Source organism: Chlamydomonas reinhardtii, chromosome 1, assembly GCF_000002595.2.
Source record: "Chlamydomonas reinhardtii strain CC-503 cw92 mt+ chromosome 1, whole genome shotgun sequence".
NCBI lineage: Eukaryota > Viridiplantae > Chlorophyta > Chlorophyceae > Chlamydomonadales > Chlamydomonadaceae > Chlamydomonas > Chlamydomonas reinhardtii.
The window spans coordinates 6,727,998-6,748,872 of record NC_057004.1 but is presented as its reverse complement, the minus strand read 5'-3'; the positions used below and the strand labels follow the sequence as shown (position 1 = coordinate 6,748,872).

At 63.5% G+C, this 20,875-nt stretch overlaps 4 protein-coding genes across 4 annotated transcripts; 3 read left to right on the top strand and 1 right to left on the bottom strand.

Annotated features, from left to right (window-relative positions):
• The first annotated feature begins 198 nt into the window (after positions 1-198).
• CHLRE_01g048501v5 (uncharacterized protein) lies at positions 199-2,520 on the top strand. The gene is made up of 5 exons (XM_043058922.1): positions 199-359; positions 423-496; positions 672-841; positions 992-1,105; positions 1,170-2,520. The coding sequence occupies exons 1-5, from the start codon at positions 333-335 to the stop codon at positions 2,030-2,032; spliced, it is 1,248 nt and encodes a 415-aa protein (XP_042928836.1). The 5' UTR covers positions 199-332; the 3' UTR covers positions 2,033-2,520.
• Positions 2,521-2,568: 48 nt separating this feature from the next.
• CHLRE_01g048450v5 (uncharacterized protein) lies at positions 2,569-7,560 on the top strand. The gene is made up of 7 exons (XM_043058921.1): positions 2,569-3,300; positions 3,493-4,443; positions 4,715-4,854; positions 5,358-5,419; positions 5,681-5,853; positions 6,101-6,198; positions 6,364-7,560. Exons 1-7 carry the CDS (start codon positions 2,671-2,673, stop codon positions 7,172-7,174), a joined length of 2,865 nt encoding a protein of 954 aa, XP_042928835.1. The 5' UTR covers positions 2,569-2,670; the 3' UTR covers positions 7,175-7,560.
• A 6-nt stretch (positions 7,561-7,566) lies between these two features.
• CHLRE_01g048400v5 (uncharacterized protein) lies at positions 7,567-16,638 on the bottom strand. Its single transcript, XM_043058920.1, has 29 exons — positions 16,275-16,638; positions 15,872-16,068; positions 15,457-15,676; positions 15,144-15,287; positions 14,948-14,984; positions 14,800-14,842; positions 14,615-14,680; positions 14,352-14,462; positions 14,080-14,179; positions 13,832-13,920; positions 13,553-13,689; positions 13,353-13,398; positions 13,086-13,242; positions 12,898-12,963; positions 12,702-12,777; positions 12,461-12,519; positions 12,244-12,342; positions 11,668-12,098; positions 11,364-11,565; positions 11,044-11,192; positions 10,288-10,917; positions 9,621-10,097; positions 9,428-9,498; positions 9,147-9,260; positions 8,904-9,015; positions 8,532-8,769; positions 8,277-8,366; positions 8,033-8,119; positions 7,567-7,944 (listed from the first exon to the last, which is right to left on the bottom strand). Exons 1-29 carry the CDS (start codon positions 16,500-16,502, stop codon positions 7,870-7,872), a joined length of 4,551 nt encoding a protein of 1,516 aa, XP_042928834.1. The 5' UTR covers positions 16,503-16,638; the 3' UTR covers positions 7,567-7,869.
• A 110-nt stretch (positions 16,639-16,748) lies between these two features.
• CHLRE_01g048350v5 (uncharacterized protein) lies at positions 16,749-20,874 on the top strand. The gene is made up of 13 exons (XM_043058919.1): positions 16,749-16,916; positions 17,185-17,274; positions 17,409-17,457; positions 17,584-17,653; positions 17,841-17,900; positions 18,028-18,069; positions 18,251-18,440; positions 18,631-18,727; positions 18,901-19,048; positions 19,207-19,283; positions 19,430-19,509; positions 19,631-19,718; positions 19,843-20,874. Exons 1-13 carry the CDS (start codon positions 16,815-16,817, stop codon positions 20,526-20,528), a joined length of 1,779 nt encoding a protein of 592 aa, XP_042928833.1. The 5' UTR covers positions 16,749-16,814; the 3' UTR covers positions 20,529-20,874.
• Position 20,875: the final 1 nt, after the last annotated feature.

The following is a 20,875-nucleotide window of genomic DNA, read 5'->3' as shown; positions in this document are numbered from 1 at the left end:
CACTGCTGACTACAGCCGAGATGATAATTGCAGGAAAAGGCGGTGCCTGGGCTGCATCCCACCAATCCCAAGGCTGCATCGCCACCGCTGCGGTGCCCTTGTGACAGGCTGTGACCCCCGGGAGTGGGATCCTCACTGGATCCAATCGTGCGGGGCTCAAACGCAGTTGCACCAATTCTTTCACGGGGATACTGGGAAGTCTAGGACACTACCCTAGTATTGTCACCTCCTGGGCACGCAGAAGAACTAGAGCTGATCTAGGCCTGGGGGTGGTTGCCCCTTCACTTCAGTGCTTACCCAGCCTTTATCTGCGCTTTTATGCCATTCGCAGCATGGCTTTCATGAAGTACTCTCGAGAGGTGCGATAAAATTGTGTTTGTCACTTTATCGCACACATCCGAGCTCACGCATGTTATTTGCAGTGGCTTATAAAAGATTTCAAAAAGCTGAGCGATTCCCAGCAATCGCTGCCCTTCAAGCTGGGCGCTCATGTATGGTGCGTGTCTTCGGTGTGTGTTTTTGCGGGGCAGAGCATCGCTGCGGTTGTCCGTGCTCACGGCCCACCTTGCTGCGGTTGATTGAACCTAACTTGCCAGGGTAACTGCGTTGGACTGCGCACTTGTTCAGCAGTCGCTCACGCTTCTTGTAATTTACTATGTGGTGATGTGAAGGCGGCTTGAGTTGTACCCCCATCAAATTGAGGAGCCACACACGCACCTGTCCGTGTTTCTGCGTTCCCTTGTGGATGTCGACGGCACCGCCGTGCCGCCAATGCCGCCGACCAAGTCCAACATCACTGTGCAAAACTGGTTGAACCCCGAAAACTCCTTCTGCACAGAAGGTCAGAGTGTCCCCGAAATCCTTACGAGTAGAGCAGAGTACTCACGCACAGGTTCCTCATCACTGATGCGCAGCACGTACGGTAGTTGCGACCCTGTGTTAGGATCATGTCTATAACATTTAACTCCTCTACTCGCAATTTACGCAACAGATGATTCACCCAGCGTATTCGCACCGGGGCAGGCCCTGGGCTGGAGGCGGTTGTTACCCCTGAGTAGACTGGCGTCCGGCTTCCTGCGCGCTCGTGACGCCGCGCTGCTCGTCCGCCTGGACCTAGAGTATCTGGCGCCGCCGATAGCAACTGCCCAACCGGTTCCACACGACGGCAGCAGCAGCAGCTATCCGGCTGCCATCAGCAGCAGCAGCTGCAGCAGGCCGCAGAGCGGCGGCGCGCAAGCTGCTGCCTGCACCACCGCTGGTGGCGTGTGTGCGGACCTCCTGGCGCTGCTGGATGGACGACCCCGGCCCCACCTGTGACCTCACCATCATTGCAACAGCAGCAGCGGCGGCGGGCGCGGCGGAAGGGGACAGCGGTGGAGGTGGCAGCGGCGCAGGAACGCAGGGTGAGACGACTGGAGGCAAGGCTACCGGCAGCGAGGGGCAAAAAAAGCGGAAGCGGGGGGCGCTGACGGCGGCTGCAACTGTGACTGCTGCGGGTGCGGGCGCTGCTGCAGCGGCTGGGGGTGCTGGGTGCACGCGCAGCTTCGCCGTGCACCGCGCCATCCTGGCCGCGCGCTGCCCCTACTTCGCCACGCACTTCGCCAGCGGGCTCGGCGACAGCAACACGTGCGAGCTGCACATGCCGGACACCGACCCGGACGCGCTGGCGGCGCTGCTGCGCTTCATGTACGGCGGGGAGCTTCGTGTGGCTTCCCGGGAGCAGGCGCGCAGCTGCCTGGAGTTGGCGGACCGGCTGCTGCTGCCCACGGCGGTGGGGCTGCTGCGAGACCACCTGCTGTCGACCCTGTCCACGGCGGCGGTCGTGGCGGACCTTGTGTGGGCGGCGTGCCTGGCGGAGGGTCAGGGGCAGGAGGAGCTGCTGACGGGGCTTGTGGACTACGCCGCGGAGCAGGAGGCGGACATGCCTGAGGAGCAGGTGGCGCAGCTAGCTGCCGCGCACCCAGTCCTCATGGCGCAGCTCTTTAGGGCGCGGGTGCGGGCGGCCAAGCGGCTGTGCACAGCTTCAAGTTAGTGTAGCTGTTGACCGGCACGCAGATGCAGGCTGTATCTGAGATGGGACATGGTGGCATGTAGCACCAGGGGAGGGAGCACCTCCCCTGTTTAGCACAGGGCACGGGGGGCTGGCTGCCACTGATGATGAGCTGGCCTGGGCTTTGAGGCGACACCATGCATGTAGACACCGGCAGAGTGGGCTCGGAGACTACCGGCCTTGCCAGTCGCTTGAACTGGTCGGACATTTTCCTGCTGGGGCATTGAAGGTGGCCCGCCCGGGCCAGCCCATCTTGGTTGCGCGGGTGAACCTGCCGTGTAGTCTTGAACGCTGCGCTTAATCGTAGTCGTGTCGGCTGACGCGCCCCGGGCGCCCCGGCATCTGGGCTTTGCCTGACCGCGCGGAAGGGGGACAACTGGCGGGACACGGCAGATCGGCGGGCAGGCAACAGCTGTCAAATTTCTTCTTTCTTATGCACTGCGGTAGCATACATGTAAATCCCGTTATGTTTGTAAGTCAGGCACTGAGCGAGGCAATAGGACTCGGTGTCATCCTCCGTAGTTAGTGTCATCCTTCTGCTTGAACACGCTCATCAGCGTTCGTCTTCAGTTCTTCGTTTCAATAAGTCCTTTCATGCGGATAAACTATTGTGGGTTGGAATGGACGCGGAGGAGGATGAACTCTGGTTGCACGCGTTTAACGGGCACCCGTCCCCGAGTCACGGGCTTACATTTCTCCTGAACGATGTGGATTTAGACATTCAGGATGATGCAGCGTCAATCCTGGTTGCTGGGCACGACCAGGGCACGGCAGCCCCCGCACCTGCTGCCCAGCCTCCAGCCGACGCCGCTCAGGTTCCTGGAGGGGGCGTCGCCAACGGCTGGGGTGCCGCCAACGGCTGGGGTGCAGTCACAACGCAGCCTGGCCAGCCGGGGCAATCAGTGCCGCTGGTCGGGAAATCGGGTGTCGCGGGCGCAGACGCTCAGGACCATGCCGCAGGCGTGACCGCCGCGGCAGCTCCTGCAGCCTCGCAGCCTTCGTGCTTCCAGATCGCGGTCCCTGCTTCCGCGAGTGGCGCAGTACTGGGATCGGTAGCGGGCCAGACTGAGGTCGCTGAAAGAGCCGAGGCCCCTGGCGCTGATGGTGTCGTGGCGTCGGTCCCAGCCCGCGGCAAGCGAGGCCGCAGGCGCAAGCCCCGCATGCCGGAGCTGCAGGCGCACCTGGAGGCGCTCACAAACCAGTTCTCAAAGCTGCACCAGGAGAATGAGTTCCTGAAGAACAAGCTCAAGGTGCGAGCGCTTCAGTTTTCAGGCGTGAGGAGCTGGACAACGAGCGGGGCTGGGCAGTGGGCGGCGGGCATGCCGTATCCTGTGCCGTAGCGAGGTGGGATTGACTAGAAGTGTAGAACTGGAGGGGGGGCAGGGAGCTCATACTTTCAGGGGCCTCGGTATTTGTCATATGCATACCTGCGGCGCATGTAGGTCCTGGAGCGGGTGGTGCCGTACCGGGACGAGAGCGCCGCCGCCCTGACGCAGCTGCTGGCGGCGGCGGCAGCGGCCCAGGCTGCTGCTGACCAGCACAAGGCGGCGGCGGCAGCGGCGGCTTGCGAGGAGTCGCCTTACAGCTCTATGGGCGAGTCCGAGGGCTCGGACTCGTACTTCGCCTCGGATGAAGGCGAGCAGGAGGAGGGCGAGGAGGAGGTGGAGGGGGAGGAGGCGGAGGAGGATTGGGAGGGGGATGCGCGGGATAGCACTGACGGGCGCCGTGACGAGTGGCGTGCGGGCGTGCTCCCTTCGCCTGCGCCGGGACATGAAAGTGGGAAACCGGCGGTCCTGGTGCCACAAGCTTCGGCTGGGCCTGGGGCTGGAGCTGCCAGTGTGGCCTGGCGTGAGACCCGTGGGGACGAGGCGGGGGCGGGTACTGCGCTGGCGGGTACGTCGCCAGGGCCACCGGGCAGCAGCCTGCCAGCCTGCAGCGGCAGCAGCAGCAGCGCTGTGGACGGCGGCAGCCAGCAAGACGCAACGCGAGGCGCAACTGCTGCGACTGGCACGGCGCGTGGCCGCAGCACTGGCGGCGGTGATAGCGCCAGCCATGGACCGGCCTCTCGCGCGCCGCAGCTGCCGCCGCGCCCATCCGGCTCGCGACCTTCCCGTACGTCGCAACCCAGGCCAGGCCCGGGACAGGAGCAACAGCAACACAAGCAGCAGTCCTCAGCGTCCGTGCACACGGAGCGCCAGCTCAAATCCTCTCACCAGCTGGCACAGCAGCAGGCGACATCGGCGGCGCCCCAGCACCCGAAGCAGGTGGCGGTGCTGGCGCTGTGCCCCGCCCCCGACGGCGAGCCACCCCTGCTCACGGCGGGTGACGTGGATGAGCTGCGGCGCGTGACACCGGAGCAGTTCCGACAGCTGTGGAAACACATCTGCATGCAGGTAAACGCGCGCGTGCGTGTGTGCCTGTGTCTTAGGAAAGCATGGGTGTGCTGATGTGTGTGCATGTGTGTCAGACTGGGCATTGGACAGGGGGCGGGTTACCTGGGGCTGCGCATGACACGGCGACGGGCCATTTGGATGGGCTGGTAGGCCGCATGTCGGGCGGGACGACTTCACGTGCCCGCCTTTACCTTTCCCGCTTTCCTCCGGGCTTGCCCGCCGCCACACGCCCTGCTGCCCCCGCCTGCCACACGCCCTGCTGCCCCCGCAGCTGGGCGTGCTGGTGGCGGGAGCCGAGGTGCACGGCCCCGGCTCGGCGCCGTACGGGCGCCTGGAGGTGTTCCTGGAGCGCTGCCTCGCCTACGTGGACAAGATCAGCATACTGGCGCCCGCCTGCTTCGTGCACAGCATGTGGGTCAGGGCGTCCCAGGCATGACTAGTGAGGAGAAGGCGGTGTTGAAACGGGGGGGGGTGGGGTATGTGCCCGGGCCCAAAGCGGGGGGGGGGGGTTACAGCACTGGGATTGCAGCCTTCCAGGCATATGAGTCCGGTACTTAGGAGGAGACGGCGAGCGTCGCAAATGCGCAGGGTGAGGGCTTGCGACCGTGGGATAAGGAGTGGCCTGGCCGGGATGACAAGCTTGGGTCCATGTAGGTAGTGCGCAGCACAGCGCGCGGGTGTCAAGTGCATGTGCGAATGGTACAGCCCGGTGCCGGGCAGTCGGCGGCGGGCGGCTGTGTCGTGGACGACTAGATGGCAAGGGGAGGGCTGCGCTGCCGTACGCCCAGGCCCAGGCCCAGGGGCACGTATACTGTTGCTTCACCAATAGCCCGCAGTAATGGCAATAGCGCCGATGCAGTCACGTAAAATGGGCTGCCCCTTGTTCGCGTGTGCGTGTGCCTATGTGTGTTCAGGTACATGAACATCGAGACGGGGCAGCCGGAGCGGCCTCCGGACTCGTTCTGGATGACATGCGGTGAGACGCGGCAAGAGCGGTCCGGGCACGAGGGAGTGGGTGCCGCGCCGCGCGATGTCAAGCCGCACACACGAATGTCTCCTTCGCAATCATAACGACACACGTGTGGCCTGCTGCGGGTTGGGGCCCCGGGTTGAAAGCTCTGATGATGAGCATGACGGCACCCTTCCCCCCATCATCCTGTGTACCGTACGGTGCGTAGTACCCAGCCCTAATGCGCGCCCTGCCCCATTGCCTTGGGCTCCCTGGCTTCCCTCTCAGCCCGCGCGCTGCAGCTGACGCCGGCCCAGCTGGCTGAGGTCACGTCATTGGCGTCCGTGTACGAGCAGAACGTGGTGCCGGTGGTGCAGCAGCGGCTGCAGCTGGCGGCGCGGCTGAGCGACACGCTGGCAGCGGCCACGGCGGCGCCCGCGACTGGCGGCGAAACGCTCACGGTACGGGCGCAGGTTTGGCGCCGTGCGCATGAGTACCGAGGGCGTGGTGCCGTCACCTGATTGGCGCGATTACTGGACGTGAAGCTCGTGGGCGCGCGTTCGTGAGGGGGAAATTCTGAGCTGGCATGCCAATTGCAACGTCCTCTCTGCCGTATTGCACTCTGGCCAAACACATATACGATGCGGCAACGTCCGCCCCCTGCGCCTTGCAAACCCCCTGCCCCCCTCTTCGCCCCTGGGCCCGAAGGCCCTGTCCGAGGTGGATGCGCTGGCGGAGCAGCTGCAGCGCAACGTGCTCAAGGAGCACCAGGCGCACTGGGACATCGGAGACTTTCTGTGCTCCAGGTAGGTGCGGAGTGGAGTGGAGTGGGGGAACGGGGCGGCTGCCGTGGATTGATGCGATTGGCACTAGCACCTGCCATGCTGGGTGATTTGTGGCTACGGCGGTCTGATTGCTGAACGTGTGCGGCTGCCCCTAATCATATATACCCCACCCCCACCCCCCAACAGTGTGCTAACGCGCTTCCAAGTCGCCAAGGCGCTGACGGTGTGCTTTCCGCACATACCGGATGGAGTGGCAATGCTGCATGCCTTCAAAATCCTTAGCGAGCAGCTCAAGCAAGAAGAGCAACAGAAGCAAATGCAGCAGCAAGCGGCTTCTGCTGGGGTGCTGCACGGTCTGGCGGCCGGAGCGGTCGCCGCGCCGACGTGGGTTCCACCACCCGCGATTCCGGCAGCATCTCTGGCGGGATCCCAGCAGACCTTCCCCACGCTGGCGGGGCTGCTGGTGTGCCACCTGCCACAGCTGGCAGCATGGACGGCGGCGACGGCGCCCGCAGCAGGAGCGGCCCCAATGCAGCCCCGCGCCGTCACGGCTGTTCCCGTAGTGGCGCCAGCGGTCGTCGCCGCAGCTACTCCCCTAGCTGGTGCGCCTGTATCCCTGCCCATGGCTGCTGCTCCCACGCCTTTGGCTGGGATGACGTCTTTGCCGCAGCTGCAGCCGGCCCTCCTGCAAGGCTTCCTCGGCATGCTACAGCCGACCCAGCTGCAAGGCCTGGTGGCAATGCTACAGCCGGAGCAGCTGCAGTCGCTGCTGCAGTCGCTGTCAGCTGCACAGGTGCAGCAGCTGTTGGCAGCGCTGCAGCCAGCACATCTGCAGGCCGTGCTGACGGCGCTCCAACCAGCGCAGCTGCACACAGTCCTTTCCGTGCTGCCTGCTGGCCAGCTTCCCGCGTTGCTGGGCAAGCTGCCGCCGGAGCAGCTTCAGACCATCCTAGCAGTGCTGCAGGAGCAGCAGCGGCTGCAGCAACAGCGGCAATAGCGGGTGGTTGGGCGCGGTCCCAGGGATAAACAGCAGGGAACGCTTTGATAGTTTAACAGTGCATGTGCAGTAGCTAGTGACGTAGTGGAGAGGAGGGCGTCAAGGTACGATGTGCTGTGAGGCAACGCACCAGTGGTGTTTGGGCTATGGCATCGGGGCAATATAGCGGTGGTGATGCAGGGGTGAGTGGCTGTTGACATCCGGACGCAGTGATTGAGTTACCGTAGTACGAGACTGCAAATAGGACCAGGTAGGACCCCGTCTCACGTAGGAACCCATTTACCGTATGATCTCAACCTATGGTCGCGGTGGCCATTCCAATACCAATTGCACTCAAGGCTTGCTGGCTTAGCAAGGGAGGTGTATTGCTGTAACATACACTGATGGACAGGCGGCTCCGTCTCGCGAGGACATGTGGAACTTGAAATGCCCTTAGAACCTGAGTTGTGGTGCGGAACCCATCAGGATGTCTTGCACTAGTGGGTGGCATGTTCGCAAAGCCAAGCTCATACAGGACCCTTGCCAGTGGCTGATACGAGACCGGCCGACGGCTCCACGCGGCCATCCATACGCGGCCATGCATTACACGTTCTCGGATCACACGTCCTGGCGTTCGTTCCCCAGCAGCCACGACAGCCAATACACTGCCCTCCCGCTCTTCCACGCACGCTCCCTCTTGCACCACCACCCCTCCTCTACAGCTCCTCCACATCGGAGAAGTCGTCATCGTCGTACTGCACCGGCTTCTTCAGCTGGGCGGGCTGGGCGGGCTGCGGAGGCGGTGTCCGAGGGGAGGGGAGAAAAACACAATGTAGGTTATCCTGGGCCTTGCAAACGGCATCATGCAAGAAGGCCTACCTGTACTGAGCCGCGCATCGGCTGGGCCATGGCCCGCGCCGGGCGGATGCTCTCGGTGCCCGTGAACGACTCCATGGCGGTAATGTCCTGCGTCAGCGCGGCAGCAGGCAAGGCGCCAGCTCGTCAGCAGGTGGCAAGGGTGTAGAGGGCGGTGCCCGAGGCCCTGAGCGGAGGGTCTACACGTGTGGGGCTGCGTACGCGTGTCTACACAGTGCAGCGCCGGCAAAGGCCCCAGCAGACTCACTTGCACCGACTGAATCTCGTCGCCGCCGATGCTGGTAGCGCCAATGCTTTTGATGGTCTCATTCCAGCCGGACTGCTTGCTGGTGCTGAGCTGTGGGCGGCAACGGTATGACGGGCACTCGTGTCAGCACTAGCACACCAGAAACATTTGCCAGGCGCGAAAGTCAGTGGCGCCCTTGCTTCTAGCACGTGCGGCCTGGCTTGCCTAGCACACCCACTTTGCCCTCTCTCTCCGAGCCCACATTGCCCGCCGCACCTGCTTGGACAGCTCACGCGGCTGCGGGACGTTGGTCGACTGCTTGCGCATGGTGCCAGCGGGGCTGCCCCAGGCGCCAGGATTGCCGCGCGGCAGCGAGGTGCTGAGGCCGTTGAACGACTGCAGCGACTCCAGCTCGCCCGTGTCGGCCGTCTCGCTGGGCCGCCCGCCTGCAGCAGCCGCAGCGGGCACGGGCGGCGGCGCCGCGGCCTGCAGCGGCTCGTCCATGCCCCAGCCCCTGCAGTTTGGCGGTGTGGGTGTGCCGGTGCGGGGCAGGTGATGTGCAAGCGCACGACACACCGCTGCGAGGTGAAGTTGCGCGTCCAGACACAGGATTCAGCACCAGGCAGTTTTGCACGAACTGGTGCTTGCCTGCTTCCGGCGACCGCGGCGGCGCGCTGCTGCCCGAGGCGGCTGGGCTGCGCAGCGGCGGCACGCGGCGGCGACTGCACCCGCGTCAGGATGCGCGGACCTGAGCCAAGCCCTGCGAGCACACGACACATCATATGACGCGGATGGCTCTCAAATGAAGAGGAAGTTAGCATGTACAATCTTGCTTGGACACTCTTTCCACACGGCAACAGGCAAGGCAGAAGTTCCTGGCGTGCGCCTTACCGTGCCCAATGGGGCTGAAGCCCTCCTCATCGTCCTCAATGCCCTCGTCCTCCTGCCCCTCCTCGTCCTCCGTCACCGCGTACTCATCATCTTCCTCCTTGGCCACACGGGCCACTGCGCAGTCACAAGGACGGCGCCAAGCAAGAGATAAGCGTAGCAGCATGGCGGGGCGAGCGACATTCAGGTTTGCAGGCATTATGCACATAAATGGTGTACTTGGGAAGAGTGAGTAGGAGGCCACAACAAGCATGTGCAAGCCGTACTTCAACCTGGCAGCTTACGTGCTTTGGGCTGCGGTGGTGCTACATCCTCTTCTTCGTCATATTCTGACTCTTCGTACTGGCGTACGGACCTGTATACAGAGCCGAGGTATGAGCCCAGAGGAGTTTGCACTGAGTTTGCACACCGGACGCGACCGCAGAAACCTCAACCAAAACGGACTGGGCACCATTGCCACCCTGCGTCAGCACGTACCGGATGGACATGTTCATGTTGCCACTGGGCGCCGCGGCCGCTGCGGCCGCCGCTGCACCCGGCGTAATCTTCTGCGGCTGCGGCAGCTGCAACTGAGATGCGGCCGTAGCTGCGGGGCGCGAAAACCCACTGACCACGTCCGCGGGCCCCTCTGCCGCCTCCTTGGTCAGTCCTTGGAACGCCTGCGGGAAAGCTCCTCCCGCGGCGGCGCCCGCCCCTCCGCCTGCCGCCCCTGACACAGCTACGGAGCTCCGCCCGGGCCCTGTGCGGATGCTGCTGTTGAGCGAGGTCACGGAGGTGATGGAGGCGTTGAGGTTGGTGGAGCGCGGCCGCTCGCCGGTGGCGGTGGTGTCCCGCGCCAGCGACTGGCTGAGCGGCGAAGGAATGGGGCTTGCACGGGTGCTGCTAGCCGCCGTTGCTGCCGCCGCCGCTGTGGATGCTGCTGGGGCGGCACTGGGGGCAGCCTCGGCGGGCCGGCTGCAGGGGGGAGCGTGATACAGTGCTCATTGTCACAACCGTGGAGTGCACCGCACTACAGGAAAGTAATGTTGCCCACGCCCAAGCTGCCGAGCACACCGCCATTGAGGGACTGTATTGAGGGTCAGCCATGCCAGACCACATCCCGTTTCACAGCTCCCACCATGCCCCTTGGCACATGACCCCTTACCTAAAGCCGCCGCCAGGTAGCATGCTGCGCAGATCGTCCGTGTTGGTCTCGCTGGGCGCGCTGCGCCCGATGCTGGGCTGACGTGCCGGGAAGGCGGGAAGCTGTGGCTTCGCCGCCGGGACAGCCACAGACGGCGATTCCACATGGCTGGTTGCGCCAGACGAGTGCAAACCGCTTGCAAGCACTCCGGCTGCAGCTGCCGGCGCCGCTGCAGACGCAGGCGCGGGCACGGCAGGCGTTACCAGACTAGTGGACCCGGTGCGCAGGCCGCTGGCGCTGCCACTGCGCACCGGCTGCGAGCCAGGCGCTGGCGGCAGGATCTCTGACGAGAGACCGGCGCTGTTGCCGGCAGGTGCCCCGCCCAGCGGCTGTGCGGCCGCGGCCGCGGCGGCCGCCTGCTGCATCTGCGCCACCTCAGCTGCCTGAGCTGCGGCTGCAGCCGCGGCCGCAGCCTCTGCAATGGCCTTCTCCTCGGCCTGCTTCTGCACCTGCTCCTGCAGCCGCTTCTGCGCCACCGCCTGCTGTTCCTTCTGCATTTCGCGCTTCATCAGCTCCAGGTGCGTGAGCAGCCCGTCACGCAGGTCGGTGGCCCGCTTGGCCAAAGCCGGCGACACGCGCTCCAGCATAAGGCTGCAAGCAACATACCAGCATGAACAATCCTCAGCCATGCATCCGGGAAGCAGCATCCGCGTAAGCCTCTCCTGAGTAGCCCCATGCCAACGTGATACGGTCCTGCCCCCACGCTCTCCGGCGCACCTGCGGCGACGCTCCAGCTCCACCATGCAGGCGGCGTAGGTCTTGTCGCTGAGCGCCTGCACGCGCGGGTCCAGCCCGAACTGCGCCAGCTGGTCGTCCACCACCTCCAGCAGGTTGTCCGTCAGCATGCTGCGAGCCACCGCCAAGTCCTGCGGGTGGGTTTGGGTTGATGGCGTGGTGTTGACAGACAGTGCGAATGAAGCCGAACGAGAGACAGCAGGAGTGCAAATACAGCTCTGCAAGACAACGCTATGGCGCACGTGGGGCGTAGCCACGGCACTATCGCAAGCAGGTGAGCAGGACAAAACCCCAGTGCGCACTTGAAGCTGGTGTGGCTCCACGCTCAGCACGCCGCGGCGCTCCGGTACTTCGTGCGGCAGCAGGGACCGGAACCGCGCCTCGTCGTCGTCCTCGAACTCGTAGGGGTTAAGCGTCTGCGGCCGGATCTCCTCCTGTAGCTGCATCTGGATCTGCTCAGGTTGCTTGCCCTGGACATGCTGCAGCACGCCCTGTAGGATGTCGCTGTGGGGTGCGGTAGGGTGGGGTGAGATGGAGTTCAGGGTCAAGGTAAGGCAGTCAAGAGGAGAAACGTCCAGTGCGACGGTGCCGCTCCAGCCAACTTACTAGGCATCCGATGGCGCCGGGCGCGGGATGCGCTGCAGCCACCTGCTGTTGTTGGCAGACAGCACCGAGGGTCGTTGCGGCTGCGGCGACGCCAGCACTGTGGGCACCTCTGGTGACCCGCCCCCCGCCTCCGGCGAGCGCCGTGGCTGCACCTGCTGCGGCGAGGTCGGCGACATGCCGCCGGGGCCGGGGCGCACCGATGTAGGCGTCTCCGCCGATGGCATGGACGCAAGGCCGCTGCCGCCTGCGCCGCCTGCGGGCAGCTCCGGCTGCATGTCGTCTGGCACAAAGGAGAAGGAGCTGGTCTTGATGTGCTGGCTGCCCGGTCCAGCCAGCCGCTCGTACTCCTTGACCTGGTGCCGCACACGGCCCTCCGCTGCCAGCTGCGCCGCCTCCAGTTCCGCGCGCCGGTTGCGCTCATCCAGCTCCATCTAAAGGGCGTCAACGCACGGGCGCAGACGGAGATGTCAAACCGCCCATGGGCCGCGCTTCGCACTCGCCATTTAAGTTAAGCTGCATTCACTAAATAGGTTTTTCGTACGCAGGTCGCTTTAGCAGGAAAGGAAAGCATCGCACCTGTAAGTCGCGGATGGTGGCACGCAGCCGCTCGATGTGCGCATCGCGCTCACGCAGCCCATCCTCCAGCTCCGAACAGCGCCGCCGTGAGCCGTCGAGCTGTTCGCGACGGAAGGAGCAGGCGTGCACAATACGTGTACTGGGCACTTAATTAGGCACAGTTTGCGTGCAGCGCGCATTCCCGCCCCAACACTCACACGCGTAGCCAAAGCCTCACCTCTTGCTTGAGTCGCTCCAACTCTTCCGTGCGCCAGTCCCGCCCGATGCTTGGATCTCCTGCAAGCAGAAAACACAAGTACAGCTTTCGGCCCAGTATCTGCAAGCCGGTACCACTGCCGTCAACCCCCCGAGAAGCCGGCGACAATCATTGTGACGCTTCCATACCCCTGCTCCATTGCATTGGGTTTGGTTTAGTTTGGGCTGGTATCTACAACCCCCCCCCCCCCACACACACACACCAGGTGCCTGGGGCGAGCGGCCGTCCAGCTGCGCACGCAAGCGATCCACGTCAGAGGCCAGAGCGTTGCGCTCCTCCTGCAAGCGCCATGGAGACAGGGTCGCGCCGTTTCAGTGGATTTTGAGGGGCCCGACCATACCATGCCTACGCCACGCAATCCTGGCATATGCAGTCATGCACCGCACATTCGGCCTGACCTTGAGCTGAGACAGTTGCGTGTTGAGACGCTCGTTCATGGCCTCTGTCTCCACCAGCATTTCCTTCTGCGCAGCGGAGCAACGCGCGGGGTTTGCAAAGCTGGTGCTTACCCCCGAATTCATGTAAGTTGCAGCTGCGCAAGGCTAGGACGAGCTTCCCATTGCGCTCCTGTGGACCTCACACTGACCTGGCGCCGCATGGCTGCGAAAGTGACGCTGCCGTCGTCCTCGGGCTCCTCCACCATATGGCGCCGCTCCTCCACTACCTTGACCAAACCGCCGGCGCCCGGCGTTACACGCACCGTGGCCTGGTGTACGTCCCCGCCCGAGCGCAGCTCCGCAAGCCTGCTCAATCGATAACAAAGGGAAAGTGAGCCTCGACGCCGGTCACGCACAGGTACCTGCATAAAGCGAATGATGGGAGACATGTAGCGCAGAGTGCACAAGCTACTCACTTGCGATCCGCGTCCACCGCCTTGGCCTGCGTGATCTCCAGCTCCTCTGCACAACGACAGCGCAATCGGGCGTACAGGAATTAGGCAACCTCACTACTGGCTACTTGCATCTTCTGGCCACAACCCCACCAGCAGCAGCAGAATTGCAGGACCTTTCCGCCCCTCTCCCCTGTCCAGCATACGCCCGGGTGCTACCCCACCCTGCAGCGTGCGGATATCGTCGTTGTAGGTCTTCCGCATGTCCGCCAGCTCCCGCTCCAGCTGCGACTTGGTCGCCTCCATGTCCCGCAGCGCCCGCTGGGCCGCCTCATCAGAGCCCTGGGACTGCAGCGGGCCGCTGCAGGAGGGAAACCGAGCAGGAGGTGAGGAGTTAGCGCACCCGCTGACATGACATCGGTGGCAAGCTTTACTCAGCGTTACTCAACACCCGCACTCCCCCTGCTGGGGACACCGTGCCAAGGCGGCGGCTCGTGCCTCACCCCATGGGCGCGAAGGCGGTGGCCTTCATGGCCTTCATCAGCTGCTTCTGCAGCGCCGTAATCTCCGCCCGCGCCTCGTCCAGCTGCTCCTGTGGTGTGACAGCCGCGTCATGGCACGCACGCGTACAGTCAGGTTTGGGCCACGACACGGCACACACAGGCGAACAATGGAGCGCGATGAGCAGGTCATGCCTCCAGCATGACCAACACTCTATGGAGCTGCGGCGCCCAAGCACGCATGCCCGCACCTGCAGGCTCGCCTTCTGCCGCTCCGCGTCCAGCAGCATGCTACCCAGGTTGTCGCCGCCGTCACGTGGAGAGGTCTGAGTGCCGCTGGCGTCGCCCGGCCTGGACCACACGACACCAAACAAGACGCGGCGCAGGAATGTGAGCATGGTGAACGCTTGGGCAGGCCCCATCTAGCAAGCCTCGAAAAGCCCGGGCATATGGTTACGATCGCTGCCTTCCCGACCCACATCAGGCCCAGCCGCGTCCGTACCCACCACTCGCGCCTACACACCTGGACGCAATCTCCGTGAGCAGGCGCGCCTTCTCGTCCTGCAGCTGGCGCTTGTCGCCATTTACGCGGTCCAACTCATCGACCAGGTCGCCCTTTTCGTTGCGCAGCTTGCTGTGAGTCGCACGAAAGCAAGGCACGGTGCATTGTGAGCTGGGCTATGCCTTATGCCCGTTGCGGATCGCTGCTTCGTGGGACTCGCGTGTCCATCACAAGGAATCCTGTGGCTGCTGATTAGCCGTGAGTCCATGAAAAACACAACTCACGTGATTTCCACCGTGGCGCGGTTGAGCTGGTCCTGCAGCGACTGAATGTGCTGCGCCTGCTCTGGTCTGCAGGGGCATGTTGATGACAACTGTAGCATGGATTGCACGTTGCAGCGCATGCTAGTATGCTCCCGCGGACAGTGCCATGTGCACGAGAGGCATGTGGTGTGAGCCCCAAAACTCACGTGGGGCGCGCCGAGCCGGGAGGGCTGGACGGTCCGCTGAACTCTGTGCATACATGAGCAGCGGCGGCAGTTAGGAGGCGTCTTCACAAATGAGATGAGGCGTCAGGTCGAACGCCACGTTACAAACATGGCTAAGTCGCAAACTCACGGCGTGCTCGGACGACGGTCTCCAGCTCCTTGACGGCCTGTCCGGAAGGAGGGCACACAATGCGAGCCGAATGTGTGCACCAGCCCTTCCTTCATATAATCTGGTCTCTGCACCTCCGCCTGCCATTCCCGCAGCCCCCATCATAATCCTCTCCCCAGGCCCCGCATGCCACCCTAAGCAGCCGCCCGCACCGCACCTGGTACAGCTCATCCCGCTCCGACCGCAGCGTCTGCGCCTCCACGGTGGCCCGGCTCAGCCGCTCCGCCAGCATTGACAGCTCCTTGCGCAAGAGGGCTTCCATGGCCGCGTTCGCCGGGTTCGGCTGCTCCGAGCGCGCCGTCTGCGATGCACGGCGACACAGGCGTTTGTCGAGTGTAAACCCGCAGCGAAGGAGAAAGCAGGCCGGGCGGGCACATGGGGCAAGACGCTAACGCCCGGTTCGGGAGGTGGGTGGCACTTGCTGTTTTCCCGTGTGCTGCGAGCCCGCTGTGTGCAGTCGCGAGCCCCACCTGCTGGGCTGGCGGAGGCGAGGCCGGCGCCACTGTGACAGTCGCCATGGGCACACCCGTGGCCGACTTCAGCCCCTTGCCCTCATTCAGCACGGCCAGCAGCTCGTACGTCTTGATAGTTTTGCGCGCCCGCCTCAATTCCCGCTTGCTCATCTTCATGTTCGCCTCCATCTCCCGTATCCGCAGGCGCGCCGCCTGGATGTACTTGTCCATGTTGGACCTGCAAGAACACGCCAGTGCCTCGCCCTCAGCACTACGTGACCAGGCGTGTCGCCTCGGACTCCCAGCCCTTACGTCTGCTTTCTCCTTTCATGGCAGCATGCACCCATGCCACGCCGCGGCACCCATTCTCGCCGGGCCTTGTGCACGCTGCGCCATGCGCACGACAGTACGGCGCAACCACCCTCTCGCGCACCTGTCCTGCTGCAGCCACCCGTTGCTGCTCTGCAGGCAGTCCTGCACGTAGAGCAGGTACTCGATCATCATCTGCGAGAGCCTGAAAATCTTGATGAAGTTGAGCTCCGTCAGGTGGCGTGTGTCCTCCGCCTCGATGTCGCCAAAAGCCACAATGTTGACGATCTTCTCCAGTGTGTCCAGGTCCACGTCCCGCATCTGCACGCCAACGGCCCAGCCACGCAGCCTTTCAGCGTTGCACGCCCCCCTCATCACTCTTGGGTGGCAGCCGTTCAGTACGGTAGTTGCCGCGTACCGTGGCAGCAGAGTCAGGGTTATCCACTTGGGCTAAGAGCTGTATATCCCTGCCATCCCCTACAAATTGGCTGCCAGCGGTCGCCAGGTCAGGTAGTAGCACGGCGCACCATGGAGTTGATGTCGATGCCGTGCAGCAGTCGCCAGTCAATCCGAGCCCGCCGCGGCTCAAACTTGAAGGGCGGAAAGTTTGGCGCTGTGGTCGTGGTCGCCATCTGGTCGCGTAGCCCAGTGTGGTCGACATACGGGTCGCCGACCCAAGGCCCGAACGCAGCTGTTCCGCGCTGGAAGCTGGCGCCCAAGCCGCTCGCCATTGTCCGTGGGAATGTTGTTGTCATGTTAGCTCCCTGTGCTCCCAGCGTTGTGAGCTGTCAGAAGTTCCGAAGAACTTTTGGTCAATTTCCGCGTTCTGAGGAAGCACCGCTGACCGGTGCGCTCGAGCAGCCCCGGTCCTTGAAGAGCAACCTAACAATCATGGTCTATGCCCTAAACAGGGGTGCAAGGGCCGGGGCATGTGGAAGCAAAGCCCTCGAGGCGACACGAAAAGTTTCCGTGAATGCAGTGTATAAGCAATGGCCCATCATAAAACTGAGTTTAAAGCTGTGTGCTTAAGCAACAGCCTTTTTCAACTGTATCAAGTTAATGCAGAAATGTCTGCATCTCAGAAGTGCTTCGTGCAGCGGAAGGGAACAAGGCTTGTTGTGGGCTCCGATTCTTTCTACTTTGCAGGTGCTAATTGCCACTACCTGCTGGTGAGTTTACAGCGGCCAGCGGGCATGTGCCTCGAGGTGGTTGCGACCTCGGGGTCACTGCGCGGGGGGTCGGTCCGAGGCGCGAGGCCTCACGTCACTAATCCGCGCTTGAGGAGAGGGGATACGAGGGCCCGATAAAGGGCGTAATGCAATGTTTCCTCCGAGAGGGCTCTTTCTGGCTCCAGGGCGTAGCTTCGCGCGCATCCTCGGCATCCCGCACGCAAGCTATCTTCCCGCTGCTCTCAAAGCTTGCTTTGTGGCCTCGCAGACGCACGCCGCAAATGAGAGCCAACGACCGCTCGTGCTGGAGGTCCTTGATGACGCGCAGCGGCTCAACCTCACAGTCCTCCGTTGCTGGGTGGGTGTGGCTGTGTGTGTGTACCGCGGGCGGGCGGGCGGGTGCGGGTGTGAATCGTCGTGCGATGACCCCGACGGGGCGGTGCTTGATTGCTCGCAATGGTATCCTTCAACTCTCCATGCCCATACATCCAGGCCTTCTGTGACGGCCCTGATGAGTGGAACGCACTGCAGCGCGAGCCAGGTACGTTTCAATCCTCGACTGCAAGCAAACATGCCTATAGCAGGGCAGCCGTGCGCACCACAGTAGCAACCGCGTCGCACCGCCACCAGAACTTCCCACTGCCAGTAACATGTGTTGTGCGTTCAGGCCAGCTGTGCGAGCACGTGCTTGAAGGCCTGGACTGGCTGGTCGAGGAGGCGGGCAGGCGGGGGCTCAGGTTGGTGGCAGCTCATTGCATCTGCAATCGTTGCTCGCCAGCCAGGAGCCCAGTACCACAGTCCCGCTCAATGCCGCGCGTGCCTTGACGCCGCGATACCCGCTGCGTGACCCGTCGTCGCGACAAATGCTTGTCTTGCTAACTGCCGAACACGTCATATGCCCCGTGATTCATACACGTGTCTCAGGCTGCTGCTGGTGCTCACCAACTACTGGCCCGACTATGGCGGCATGCCGGCCTACGTCAGGTGGGAAGTGGTGACAGCAGTGACTGTGGCTTACGTGTGGCAGGAGTGAGACGGGGTTTGTGTTGGCCTGCCCAAGCGGGGACTTGATAGCTTGTATGCTGCTCATGTGTCCATTGCTCTCTGGCAGGTGGAGGTTCGGCATCCCCGACCGCAGCAGTCACGACACCAAGTGAGACAGCGTGCCCGCGCTTTGCGCTGATGCACACGGCCCCTGCTGCATGCCTTATCACTTGCGCGCCGCGAATGTTTGCCCGCCTGCTCCGCCGATAGCGCGCACGACTGCCGGCCCCGCAACCCATACAACACCGCCCCCCTCGCCCTACCTCACGCTACTGTGTGCGTGTGCACAGGACGCACCCTACCTCGCTGTTCTACACGGACCCGCAGTGCCAGGCCACATTCCGGCGGGCGACGGGGGCGCTACTGGCGCGTGTCAACCGCCGCACGGGGCTGCCCTACGCCGCCGACCCCACCATCATGGGCTGGGAGCTAGCCAACGAGCCGCGATGCGAGGGCCCGGGCGGGGCGGACATGGTCCGGGTGCGTGCGGAAATACGGGTGCAGCATCGTCGGCATGACACGTCTCCACTCTCCACACATCCAGCATCAGGCCGGGGAGGGGGCGTGCGTGTGGCACACCATGGCGAGTTGGGCTCCTGCAGTTGTACCGATGGATAATCTCTTCACCAAGCAATATCTTTCATGCGCAGTAACCACTTTTCCTCCACAGGAGTTCGTGTGGTCCACGGCCGAGTTCGTGAAGCGCCTGGCGCCGCGGCAGCTGGTGACGGTAGGGCTGGAGGGCTTCTTCGGGGCCAGCACGCCAGGTGAGTGCGACGTCGATTGATGGCGACACGCTAATAGAAGGGGTGTCGCCTGGCCTGGCTGCGCGGCTGTGCATGATCCCGTACAGCAGCTCCTGCACGCACTGCATGTGCACCTTGGATGGATGTGGAGTGGCGTTACGCGACTCGCTCCCTGCTCTCCTCACTGCCCGCAGACCTGCTACAGCACAACCCCTACAGCTCCGCCTCCTCACACGGCTCGGACTTCGCGGCCGTGTTCGCGCACCCCGCCCTGGACTTTGCCAGCATACACCTGTACCCCGACCAGTGGTGCCCGCCGGCCACACCGCGGGCGGAGCTCAAGTGAGTAGTGCCGGCTTAAGGATGGTGGACAGCTTGCGTAGGTTTGGCATACGCGGAGCGCATGCCGGGGCGTGCCCATAGTAACCGTAGTGGCGTATTCACCGTGACTGCTAGGCCACAGTACACAAACACACACATACGTACTCTCACGCCCACAGGAACTTCATGCGCAGCTGGATCCGCAGCCACGCGGCGCTGTGTGGGGAGCGGCTGAACAAACCCCTGGTATTGTCAGGTGAGATGCGCAAATGAATCAGTTCAGGCAGGATATACCCATGTGTTTGCCCCTTACGACAACTGGAAGACCAACAACAGCGAGGTATATGGGTTGCTTCCTGTTTACAGTGTGGTTTGTGTTTACCGCATTTCGACCCTCAACAGAGTTCGGCAAGCGGGACCCGATGACCTACCATGGCCGCGACTGCTCACATCACATGAACCGCATGGAGGCGTTTACGGAAGTGAGCTTGCCGTCTAACGTCGTTGACTATCGCCACTTAATTGTGCATGCTCACTTCTGCCTTAGCACAAACCAGTCGCCTACTGGACTCACATCCCTAACACGGTCGCCCCCATCATCAGGTGTTGGACTGCTGTATGGAGCTCGCCACGGCCGGTGGCCCGCTTGCAGGCGTGTGCGCCTGGATGCTGGCGGCACGGCAGTACCCGGGTGAGCGGCTGGCCTGCTACAGACTGGGTGTGAGAGCTTGCGAAAGTCGGCCAGCCACAGCCCACGGCATACTGGTCACATAACATTCACCTGTAGACCGATGCATCCCTCCCTCTCCCTGCAGACTATGATGGCTACACGCTCAAGCTCGGGCCGCCCAGCACCACTCCAGCCGGCGCTGGCGGCGCCCGGCGCAGCTGCGAGTTGCAGGCGGCCCACGCCGCCAAGGGTGATGTTGCGCCGGCGCCGGCAGGGGAGGCCGAGTGGGGCAGCGGCCGCCTGGACCTAGGGCGGGACACGGGGCCTCTGCGTGACATCCAGGAGTCAGCGCAGGAGGGAGCCGAGGAGGAGCAGAACGATGAGGAGGAGCAGTCGCACTGGAAAGACCAGGACCAGCACCCGGGAGCTCCGCCGATGGGGACCAAGCAGGGCGGCGGCCGCAGCAGCTGCGGGGACAGCGACGTGCGGCTCTTCGGCGCCACGTCAGGCAGCTCAACAGCCGCGCAGAAGACCGCCGCCGCAGATGGAGGCCCGCAGCAGGTACCGCAGGTCTTGCACTACAGCCAGTACATTTACAGCGGCCACTGCAACCAGGCGGACGAACCGGCGGTCGAGGCCCTGCAGCAGTATGGCGCGGTTATGAAGCGTCTGTGCCTGTTGGGCCCGAGCGCAGTGGCGTGGGCAAGCGGTTCCGGGGAGCAGGAGGCGGGGCCTAAGGGGGTTAGCACAGCGAGCGGCAGGAATGGCGGCAGCTGGTGGTGCGGCTTGCCGACTGCGTGCTTCGGGCGCGGGCGGAAGCACCCCGACTGATGGAGGTGTGCGAGTGTGAAATAGTGAGCGCGCGTGTTGACGGGGTTGCTCAAGACTGTGGGAAATGGCAGGTAGGCACATCCTCAAAGTTGCATTTGTTGGCTGCTTGGACGTTTGACGAGTGCTCCAGTGTGCTAACGCACTGGTACCAGTACCACAGCACCCAACACCGGTGTTGGGTGCTGTGAACTAATCGTGGTCTGCAGGATGGCGTGCGGACAACTAACAATGCGCGATGAACACCTGAAGGTAAACATGATGGGATGGATGGATGGATGTGCGATGGGATGGATGGATGGACGGATGGATGGAGCGACAGTCCGCTGGCGAAGGTGCTGCACATACTG

Excerpts from the sequence above, each read along its gene's own strand:
- CHLRE_01g048501v5 (XM_043058922.1), top strand. The coding sequence starts at position 333 with ATGGCTTTCATGAAGTACTCTCGAGAG. Across the intron at positions 360-422 it reads TCATGAAGTACTCTCGAGAG|TGGCTTATAAAAGATTTCAA; the intron begins GTGCGATAAAAT and ends TGTTATTTGCAG. Across the intron at positions 842-991 it reads AAACTCCTTCTGCACAGAAG|ATGATTCACCCAGCGTATTC; the intron begins GTCAGAGTGTCC and ends TTTACGCAACAG.
- CHLRE_01g048450v5 (XM_043058921.1), top strand. The coding sequence starts at position 2,671 with ATGGACGCGGAGGAGGATGAACTCTGGTTGCACGCGTTTAACGGGCAC. Across the intron at positions 4,444-4,714 it reads GGAAACACATCTGCATGCAG|CTGGGCGTGCTGGTGGCGGG; the intron begins GTAAACGCGCGC and ends CTGCCCCCGCAG. Across the intron at positions 4,855-5,357 it reads GCCTGCTTCGTGCACAGCAT|GTACATGAACATCGAGACGG; the intron begins GTGGGTCAGGGC and ends ATGTGTGTTCAG.
- CHLRE_01g048400v5 (XM_043058920.1), bottom strand. The coding sequence starts at position 16,502 with ATGACAACAACATTCCCACGGACAATGGCGAGCGGCTTGGGCGCCAGC. Across the intron at positions 12,520-12,701 it reads CCGCTCGCCCCAGGCACCTG|GAGATCCAAGCATCGGGCGG; the intron begins GTGTGTGTGTGT and ends TTCTGCTTGCAG. Across the intron at positions 12,099-12,243 it reads CCACCATCCGCGACTTACAG|ATGGAGCTGGATGAGCGCAA; the intron begins GTGCGATGCTTT and ends GACGCCCTTTAG.
- CHLRE_01g048350v5 (XM_043058919.1), top strand. The coding sequence starts at position 16,815 with ATGTCTGCATCTCAGAAGTGCTTCGTGCAGCGGAAGGGAACAAGGCTT. Across the intron at positions 16,917-17,184 it reads CTAATTGCCACTACCTGCTG|ACGCACGCCGCAAATGAGAG; the intron begins GTGAGTTTACAG and ends GTGGCCTCGCAG. Across the intron at positions 19,510-19,630 it reads GCATGGAGGCGTTTACGGAA|GTGTTGGACTGCTGTATGGA; the intron begins GTGAGCTTGCCG and ends CCCCATCATCAG.